Raw genomic sequence first — 10,286 nt, forward strand, 5'->3', positions numbered from 1 at the left:
ACAACATAAGAACAGACAACACTTGGCTTAGTAGAGATGTGGTTCCCTCTGTTTGCTCCATAGTTTGTGGGAGTGCAATTATTAGCAACAAATTAATATACTTGCCCAACAAATGCTGGCACACAACAGGCAGGATTGGGTGGCAGAGCAGCAAGACATTTGTGTGGTTAAATAACAATTAACTAAGGCCCTAGTAAGCAGTCCAGAATACATGCTGTATCTCCTGGGTTTTGAAAGAACAAGAACATTTGTTGTGTGCAGAGAGTTTCCTGTCTTTGTATCAGCTACCAGAAAAAAAGTGTCCACCCAAGGCCTTAACAGGTTGTGCTGGGGCCCAGGAGAGGTGCTTGTGCCCTTCCAGGCTGCATTGCTGGGGCTGAGCACCATATTTTGTCCCATCAGTCACTTAGTTAAGACTTGTCTATTGGATGTGGCAGGTGCAGCTTGAGGTGTCAGTCGCCAACATCTGTATGTTCATATTCTGCTACGTCTCAAATGGAAATGTACAATAGCCTTAAAGAGAGTTTATTTCTGCCTTTGCTTTTAGCTTAAAGTATTTGAACAATTTACAGATAAGCTTCTTTGTTTCTTTGATTAGGTTTTATTTTCTCCTTTATATTTATCTCAAAGAGGGCATTATTACAAAAAGCTCCAAGGACAGCCTGTGCCTTTTTTGCAACTCCATAATTTTCTCCTTACAATTTTTCTTCAAAGAGTGAATAATACACTATTCAGTGCATTGAAACTGCACTCTGCTAATGGAAACACTGCCTGGAGCTGCTTTGAAATGCTGTCCAAAGCAGCCCACAGCATCGAGCAATCTGTGAGATGGGCACTGCAGGTCCCCTGTTATTACCATGTCCTGCCAAGCAATTTTGACATTCAGGGGAGCTTTTGCCATAAAGATTTGAATCTTCTGTGCTGGGTCTTTTGCGTCTCAGCAGGATATGTCTTCAAAACTTTGACTTAATTACTTAATGCATTATTTCGGAACTGGCTGAGTCCTTACACAGAATCACCCTGTTGTCTGATGTCAGGACAACTCCTTCAGACAGTCTGTCCTTCTCTCTTCTGATTCCTTCCCAGCTCACTTTCCATCTTGTGCCCCTGCTTTCCTATTCAGCTGCTTTCCTATTCAGCTGCCATGCAGGCCAGTGCTGCTCACTTCTACTTCCCATGTGCATCCTCATTTCAGCTCCTTAGAAAGGTCCCTCCGCCAATGCTCTTTGTTCCCCCAGAAACTGGTCTTTCTCCAACCACATAGTATCCAGCTCTGATAAACCTCCAGTTCCTGCTCCTCCACAATTTATTTTCATATTCTAGTTTATCACTTCAGATAAAGAACTATCAAGAAAGGTCAGTGAAGGTTTGTAGTAACTGCTCATTCATTTCATTATGTATTTCTTGGCAACAGTCTTTTTTTTTTTAATAGTCATTTGTGCCGGCCAGGGGAAGCGTGTGGAGTCTGCCAACATGGAGTGAGCTTCTGCGATCTTCCAGTAAGTCTTGCAGCAGCGAGTACGTCTCTTGAAGTCTCAGGTCCGGGAGTGCTGCGACCATTTGAGAATCCGATTTTATCACTTGTCATTTGAGAATCTGATTTTTATCTTTCCCTGGAGTAAGTCGCGAGCTCCCGTGACCATGGAAAACAAGTCTGGCTGATGACCGAGCTAGTCACACGCACAGGGCTCGCTGCACTGAAGCTCGTCTCCAGGCACGTGCCAGGAACCGGGCGCTCGGAGGGTACAGTGCGGTGACTGGAACGCCGGCAGCGCGTCCCTGCAGGGACATGCTGAGCGCCCCGGGAGCCGCGGGGCAGGCGCGGCTCCGTGCGCTGCTCCGAGCGCTGCCGCAGCGGCGCGGCCGCCGCCGCCCAAGGACTACAGCTCCCGGCGTGCCGCAGAGAGCCCGCCCGCCCCGCCGCTGCCCGGCTGGGCTGGGCTGGGCCGGGCCGGGCGCCGCCGCCCGGGGGAGCCCCGCGGCGCTGGGCAGAGCGGGGGCGGGCGCCGGCGGTGGCGGAGGCGGGCGGGAGGTAGGTGTCGGTGTGTGTCAGCGTGTGTCAGTGTGTGTCAGTGTGTGTCTGTGTGTGTCTATGTGTGTGTGCCGGGCAGGTGAGAGCCCCGCTGGGAGGAGGAGGAGGAGGAGCACGGGGAAAAGGAGGAGGAGAAGGCGGCGTGCTCCTGCCTGCCGGGCAGTGCGTGTGTGCCTGTGCGTGTGTGCCTGTGTACCCTCGGTACCGCTCGGGTCACTCGGTGGCGGGTGGATCCCGCTACTCCCCGCGCCGGCGGGCATCGCTTTCCCCAGCGTGGCCGGTTCTCGCTGAGGTCCCGAGAAGAGCGTGAGTGAGCAGCGGCTGTGAGCGATCACGTATGTGCTGTAGGCGCACATGTGTTTCCTAGGCATGCAACACATCCGTCGGGCTGCAGACTGCGCCCCGTGACACCGGGCGGCCTCGGGGGGGATGGGGCGCAGGCGAAGGGGGTAATAACGAATTAATTGCAGATGAGAAGTAATATCCGTCTTTGAGTCATCAGTCCTTGAGGCATAATTTCATTCCAAAAGCTCTTAATCGAATGGGAGATCTGCTATAGGAAAGCACTGCTTTTCCCATAGGATTATCAGATTTCTACTGGAGAATACAGATCCTGGATTATTGAGCTACATGGGATTTGCATGTTTCTCTCTAATTAGTCTGTGAATCTGATTGTAAAATTCTTTTTTTGGAAGGGGGTGGGGAAGTTACTTGCTTCTAAAACAACAGACGTCTCTTTTCTCTGACATTTTACACAGTTTTTCTGGTTATCCTGTGCTTTGTAGATGACTTATTGCCTTAATGGGATAATGGTGTCAAAGGTTGATTAGACTCCCTAATAGATTTTGGATCAGCAAGAGGATTGCAATTTTAAATGCGTGGTTAAAACAATCATTGTTTGTCATCTCCCCTTGATCAGTTGAGAGGAAGGCTGATGTATTACATTTGCATTATCTGCTCCTTGGTTTATTAATATGTCATCGTGAGGTTGTCAGGTTTGGTTTCGTTGTTGGGTTTTTTCCCTTCTGTTATTTCATTTGCAGACCAAAAAAAAATGAATGTCACAGAGGATTTGTTTAATCATTTAACAGCTGACACAAGCCATGTCCCTAACAAAACGTTGGTGAAAGAATAGAAGATTTCTGGGATACAGCAGCTCCAGTACCGGGAAGCCGCTTCTGCAGGTCAGGGGCAGCACTTGCTGGAGGATGAAGTAGCCCAGGAGTCGAGGCTCACCGGGACGAGGTTGATGGCTTGCATGGAGCTTCTCTATCTGGCCAAGGAGAGCAGACAGGTGCCCCTGGGCACCACTACCAGCTGGAGCCTGCCCTCCCCTCCCTACAAGCAGCAGCAGCATGAGGGGGGTGAGGTGGACCCCAGAGCAGCCCTCCACTGTGAAAGGCATTGCAAGCCCTTGCAGACAGGCCCTGTGGCTGAGCCCCCCCTGGCACCTCAGCCCTCATCCCTGGACACCTCACCCCAGGAGCACCTTGCACCCTCCAGCAGCTCCCAGCCCTGCCACCCACCCGAGCACTCGCCCAGGGAGGAGGACAGAGGGAAGAAGAAAGCCTGCTGCTGTGCCCAGGAACTTGAGACATCATTCACCTACGTGGATGAAAATGTAAATCTGGAGCATGCAAGAAGTCCCCCAAGTCCTACAGGTGGACATTGCCAGGATGCCCTTCTGCAGCAGCATTCCTGCAGGGAGCTGCCACCTGAATGGGTGCATGATTCTCCTTCCCTGGTCTCTGAGGAGGAAGATGCTGCCTCAGAGGCGGCAGCCGGGAAATCCGTTGACTATGGGTTCATTAGTGCCATTTTGTTCCTGGTTAGTGGCATTTTGCTGGTGATAATTTCCTACGTGGTACCCAGAGATGTGACTGTGGATCCCAACACTGTGGCTGCCCGGGAGATGGAGAGGCTGGAGAACGAGAGCGCCAGGATTGGTGCTCATTTGGACCGCTGTGTTATCGCTGGGCTGTGTCTCTTAACCCTGGGGGGCGTGGTGCTCTCCAGCCTGTTGATGATGTCCATGTGGAAAGGGGAGCTGTACCGGAGGAGCAGGTTTGCATCCTCCAAGGAGTCTGCAAAGCTGTATGGATCTTTCAATTTCAGAATGAAGTCTGGAGCAAATGATAATATGCTTGAGCTGTCATTAGTTGAGGAAGATGTGCTTGCCATAGATAATTAGTGTAGTCATGATTTTTAAGGCAGCATTTCTACAGGAAAATAAGTTTCATTAAAGAAAGCAGATGCAGCTAAAGATAGCTGGTGATGCAGTTTGTTTGTCTGACAAGAATGGTTTTATCTTAAGCTCTATAATCAAATGTTTGCAATATATGAGCACTTGTAAAGAGGAAATATGTCAGAGGAAATGCAAATGATACAAAATAATGAAAACCACTGAATAAAAAAAATTGTGATAAGTAGGTTCCTCAGATACTCGTTTATCCTAATATAAAACATTCCACTGGTGTCTTGCCTATATAATTTTCTTATTTCTCCATATAGAACAGGAATGACCTTGACACTTTAGAAGCCGTTAATTATTGCAGGATTATTAACAGTCTACTTGATAGAATGTTAAGAAGCAGGACCAATAATCAAATAGCCGGGCTAATATTTCATTAAAGAGATTCTTTTTTATTCTTTAATTTTCAACTGATCCCTTTTCTATTGAGGGAAGAAAGAACACCACTTGGTCATGACTTGCCACAACCCTGCCATCTTTTCAAACAATTGTACAATTAGTGATGATTATTTAAAATATAAAATAAGAGGCAAAGGGCAGGAAACCATATGGCTCATGGTATTGGTAGGAGACAAAAGGCTCTTTCAGCTTGAGGTCAGTGGCTCCATTTCATTTCAGATTAGCAATGATTGATAGTCATTAACTTCTGATAGCTATGGTGACCCATATAAAAGAAGTTTATTTCCTGGTGGACAGATGTCTTTGTATGAAAACTGCCATAATTTGAATTAACAGAGCTCTTGTCTGGAGTCTCAAAAGACCCAAAGAGTAAAAAAGCATGGGTATGCTGAGATTGATTCTCCTTCAATACAGATGCCAGAAGAAATTCAAGCTCAGCTGCAGGGCTTTGCTTATACTGGGGCTGTCTGCATCTTATTAGTCCTTTCTGAAACTTCAGTTTTATGTCACTAGGCTGTCAGCTTTCTCATAACCAGCAAGGAAAGGTCAGGAAGGAGCTATCTGAGGCTCGTTCAATAAAACCCAATTTATTTGTAAAAAATAAATCACCGGGAAGTACAAAGGTTAAGTATCAGGCAGTTTACTGGCTGACATGAGACTCACTTAACATAGATGATCAAGGGTACATGTTACTTTAATCACAGTTCTGTGGCACCATAGCTAAAAAGCTGTACCACTGATGCTATTTCATCAGCAGATTCTGTGGAACATTGAAGGTGTGTTCTTGCGGTGTTGAGAAAACCAACAAAAATTGGCCTATGCACCACTGTCACTTCATACTGAACAGTGGTTAATATATATATGTCCTCCTAACATGTCTGTCATTATATATGTATGTGTCCCTGACAAAACCAAACATGAGTGAAGAGTCTGTCTGTACAGTCTCTGCAGAGTCTTAGTAGAAGCATGTGATTCACTGTCACAGCCTTTTCAGTCATGAGTTAGGTTTCAAATATCAGGAGTATTAAATATTTTTTCAATTATACTTTTTTCCCCACTGTGACATACAAGAGAAGAGTTCTCTTGGGAAAGGGTGACAAGATTTCCTTTGTGCTCGCTTTACCCAGGAATATGTGGCAGCACAAAGTTCAGAATAAGAAGTGGATGGCGGAAACGTGGGTTCTTCACTCGGAGAGACTGAACGCTGTTTTGCCACCTGGTTGCTCATTCCCTGTTTTCTGGCTGTTTCTGTCAGGAGATGAGTGCAGCACCCAAGTCTGGCACTCAGCCAGTTCAGTCCCTTGTGCTTGCTGGCCTTTGACTGAGGACTCAAGGATCTGCACTGCTCCAGATTCATGCCTTTGGTCGCTGTAAATAGCAGAGCGTGGTACCCAGGCTTTAGCACTGGCCCTGCAAAAGAGATGCTGCTCTAGACGGTGCTTTTGTTCAGTGTCACTGAGTAATTAAATGAGCTGCCTTGTTAGGAGGTGCTGCTGCCTATTTTCCCCTAGATGATTTTCCCAGTTTATATCATGATACACGGCGTGTTCACAGACAGTAACTCAACAGTGACCAGCATGTCCACAGTTGTCTTTGGAGAGCTTACATCCCTCTGGATATGTCATCAGGGATTCAGGATTGAATGTCTAGAGTAAATACCTGGAATATCTTTCAGATGTAAGAAGCCTTCAGCCTGTTGTGATCAGTGAGAGTGAGGAAGGAAATAGCCTAGGAAGCAGGACACAGGAGGAGAGTTCCTCCTTAGCTGACCTTTGCCTGCTGGTGGGTATGTGGACGCTGCCTGCAGGGCTTGACACATGTCTTGAGGTGGGGTGTTGGGAACAGCACTGCTTCTCATCCTGGCCTGAGGATGGGAAGGGGTTGGCCATGGCCTCCACAGTCCCAGGGAAAGCCTTGTCAAGCGAGAGGGTAAATGGTGCTGAGCTGGAGTGAGCAAGACAGTGTGTGGCCACGGATGGGTGTCGTGGGGGATGAAAACCCTTTCACCTGCCTGGGATCCTAGTAGAAATCACTGTTCTCACCTACACGACAGAAGCTCTAAAACTGAGGGTGGTGGTTTTCAGAGCTATTATTTTTATTTTTTAATGATACATATGCATGAAATTGGAGTACATTCCATTACTGCAGAAAGATGACAGCTAAAGCTGTACGGATCACAGATTTCTTGTAGGAACCATGGCATGCCTTAATGCTGATTATTAGCACTAGAAAAACGAACTCTCCCCCGACTGTCAGTATGTTATTATCAAGAGAGAAGTTTTCTGACACTTTGTAAAATGCCTGTCACAGATCATGAGCCTGCAATACTTTAATGAACCCTGAAATTTTCTCTGAGCATTTTAAGGAAACCTTAGTCAACCTAATAATCTAAATATACTCTGCAGGAGTGTGAGGAGTAAGAAAATTCAAACAACGGGACTAACAGAGTTTCTTTAAGAAAGACATGAAGGAAGGCCTTCAGAGTGCAGGAATTTAGCAGATAAAAACTCTCAGGACATTCCTCTGATCACATTTACAAATTACAGCATGGTGTGAGTTGGTGGTGCGATATAAAACCTCTAGACTCTCAGGTTCTCGTGCTGTGTGGTGTGACAGAAACCAAAGCACTTGCTGTCTGATGACCGATGGTGGAAAATGAATGTATGAGCCCACTGGCCAGTGGACAAGCCAGTGGACCTCACATGAGGCCATACCAAAGGCTGAGGCCAAGGGACACTGATTGCCCTCTCATGCACCCTCACAACTTGATTTCCCCTGCTCAAAATTTAAGTGCTTTAAGGGTACAGGTGTGGGAAGAATTGTTGGTGCTTTTTCATTGCCTGAGCTAAAGCTGTCACAGGGATCATTGGAGAGCTTTCTTTTTTGGGGATCTAAATTTTGGCATATACCAACTGGGTTTTAAGTGCCCTCTAAACTATCAGGATTCCAAGTACAGATTTCTGAATACCCCAGAAATGCATCAGGATTTATACCCTTAGTCAGTTCATTTCTGACCAACCCTAACTGCCAGACGTGACACTTTCCAGTTTTCTACCTCATGACATGTCTGCAGGCTGGGCTCTGCTCTGGCCTCTGCCTTCCCACCAGAGGGGCCCTGGAGGTGCCTGTGCTGCAGGCAGGGAGGCAGCCAGCATCTGGCTTCCTGCTGCTCAAACAGCTCACCGGTAACCCGTGTTCTCAGTTCCCTTTTCTTGATCAGACACATGTGGCCAAGGCTGGCCATTTGGGAGCTGCATGGCATCTGCTGGGGATGGATTCATTGGAATGGAGGCCTGTTGCCATGTGGTTCCCAGCTCCCAGGCCGCGGGTTCCCTGCATGGCTCCTGGGCACAGCCAACCTCACCTGCTCCTTGCCAGCCTGAACTCAGCCCCATGGCAGAAATGTCCGAGACTCTCTCCTAGGAAGCTATGCTGGGTTGCTGCTGGTTTTTTATGTGTTTACAGTTTTTTAGTCTTTGTAATCCTTTTAAAAATCTGTCTGCGATGAATATAAAGTTTACTGACTAGGAAAGCAACTGGTTTAATCTTGTAAAGCTCCTTTTTGATCCACAACAGGGCGAAACGTCACAGTCCATCATGAGCTGTTCAATAGCGCATTTGATGCCTTATTACAATCGCAGACGTGTTCTGTACAGAGTGAAAAATAAAAGTCTGTGAAGCTGAGCACTGTTGTCCTGGGCCTCTTTGCTCCTCACTGGTTCCAGTGTTTGGCTCTTGCCCTCCTTGCCGCAGGCACAGCCCCTAGTCCGCAGCTGGGAGCCCATGTAGGCAGCAGGGCCGCCCTGGATCGGCCTGTTCCCAGCTCACACCTCCATCGTGTCCTGGCTGCACATGTGTCCCACCCAACTCCATACAACCAGAACAAAAAAGAGAAAAGGAGAGTGGGAGCAGCCAGGGCTGCTGTGTGAGCAGGCAGCTGGGGAGGGGCTGTGGCAGCAGGTGGGTGTTGAGCCCCTGTTCACCATCATCACAAGCGTGACCACTTCAGTACCACGTCCTCACCTTGGCCCAGCTTGGCTGTGGCCAGGGCAGGAGGGCAGATGGTGCCAGGTCCAGCACCAGCCATGGTGATGATGGGTGGGCATGGGGTCCTCAGAAAGCACTGGAGGTGATGGAGGATGCAGGGAGAGGCAGGAGCTGTGTTCCCAGGAGGTCTGTGGGCCGGCTTCACCTCCCGTCTCAAGAAGAGGTGTGCCAGAGTGAGCAGCAATGGGAGGGTGATGGTGCGGGGCCAGCAGCGACCAGCACCAGCAGCTCAGCAGGACTTCAGGGAGCTGCAGTTTGCTCCTGGCTGGCTTTTTCTGTTCCTCTCAGATCTCCAGTGTATGTCAGTTAAGCACCTTAAGTTCCTTTGACAAACTCTACTCCCTCCCAAATGCGATATGAAGGTGTGCCATGCAGGTTATGGTCTCTTTTCATTCCAGTGTGACAGGATCGGACCCTTCTCTGCCACTGTCATGTGAATCACCATGTGGGTGGGAGCGCTGTGGTGGGTGTGAGTCCAGGCTGGAGCAGGGACTGTCCGCTCTTATTACCTTTTTCCACAGGACTGAGTACAACAGGGCCTCAGTTCACAATGAATTGCTCTTACCTCTGCAGCAGTAATAGATGTGTCCCAGAGGTGGCCAAATTGGCTGCAGTGACTGCACTGGTGCCAAATGCAGTCTATGGTGTGCAACTGATGGTTAGCAAGAGGTTAAGAGAGTAGATGTATTTATAGATATGAAAATCCATCAGCTTAAAGATCTGGGAGGCTTTGTAACTGAAAGCAAATATACAAATTAATTTTTACTCTTTTTAAAGGATTCTTCTTAATCATATCTTTTTATGCTTATGAGTCCTCGCAAGGTCAAGAGTCCTGTAGACTGCAGGGAGGTAAGCCTACTCTGATTTTCTTATCAGTTTAAATTGAATTGTGGGTGTTATAAATTTGCATAAAACCAAACAATACAAGAACTCTTATTTGAAATGAACCTGGTTAATATTTGTGCAAATGAAATGCAATGTCCACTGTAGAAACTGAGCCAAAATATAGTTTTAATTAGATTTTAAATAAAAAATCATAGTTAAAATACTTTTGCAGACTTGCCATATTAAAGACTTGTAAAGAGCTCTCTGCTTATTTGTGTGTAGATTTGCACACCTTTACATATGGTGGAAAATACTGAGCTATTGCCATTAACTGAGCTGCACTTCAAAGGCATTTTGGCCATTGTTGTGAATGAGAGCATTACAACCTAACACATGTATTTTTTATTCACCTATTATTATTATTTATTTTTTATTTATACCCAGTGTATAACCCATAGCACTGAAAGTTCTTCCATCTCCACTGAGAAGAGATGCTGAATGGCACAATACATAGTATTTTCAAGAAGTCTCCTGCACATAGATGCCAAAGCTCTGTATAGAACATACAGTGCCCCCATTTTACAGATGAATCAAGAAACCTCCTCTGCCCAGAGAGCCAGCTGGAGAGCTGGAGAACCAAGGCTTCTTAAGTCCCAGTTCAGCACTGCAGAAAGGGCTTAATTAGTACAGAACCACTAGAATAATCCAAAAGGCAAAAGGCAAATATTTTTT

At 47.1% G+C, this 10,286-nt stretch overlaps 1 protein-coding gene across 5 annotated transcripts; it reads left to right on the top strand.

Moving 5' to 3' along the window:
* Positions 1 to 1,198: 1,198 nt before the first annotated feature.
* TMEM74 (transmembrane protein 74) lies at positions 1,199 to 8,366 on the top strand. Of its 5 annotated transcripts, XM_064646651.1 has the most exons (3): positions 1,199 to 1,356; positions 1,433 to 1,499; positions 3,124 to 4,508. In XM_064646651.1, the coding sequence occupies exon 3, from the start codon at positions 3,282 to 3,284 to the stop codon at positions 4,221 to 4,223; it is 942 nt and encodes a 313-aa protein (XP_064502721.1). In that variant the 5' UTR covers positions 1,199 to 1,356; positions 1,433 to 1,499; positions 3,124 to 3,281; the 3' UTR covers positions 4,224 to 4,508. The 5 variants fall into 5 exon arrangements, with proteins under 5 accessions (XP_064502721.1, XP_064502713.1, XP_064502740.1 ...); XM_064646643.1 differs by lacking the exons at positions 1,199 to 1,356; positions 1,433 to 1,499 and adding an exon at positions 1,932 to 2,032; XM_064646670.1 differs by lacking the exons at positions 1,199 to 1,356; positions 1,433 to 1,499 and adding an exon at positions 2,135 to 2,367 and having other exon boundaries at positions 3,124 to 8,366.
* Positions 8,367 to 10,286: the final 1,920 nt, after the last annotated feature.

Source organism: Pseudopipra pipra, chromosome 1 (assembly GCF_036250125.1).
Source record: "Pseudopipra pipra isolate bDixPip1 chromosome 1, bDixPip1.hap1, whole genome shotgun sequence".
Classification (NCBI taxonomy): domain Eukaryota; kingdom Metazoa; phylum Chordata; class Aves; order Passeriformes; family Pipridae; genus Pseudopipra; species Pseudopipra pipra.

What these genes read in the sequence shown, in the direction of transcription:
- TMEM74 (XM_064646651.1), top strand. Translation starts at nt 3,282, where the DNA reads ATGGCTTGCATGGAGCTTCTCTATCTGGCCAAGGAGAGCAGACAGGTG.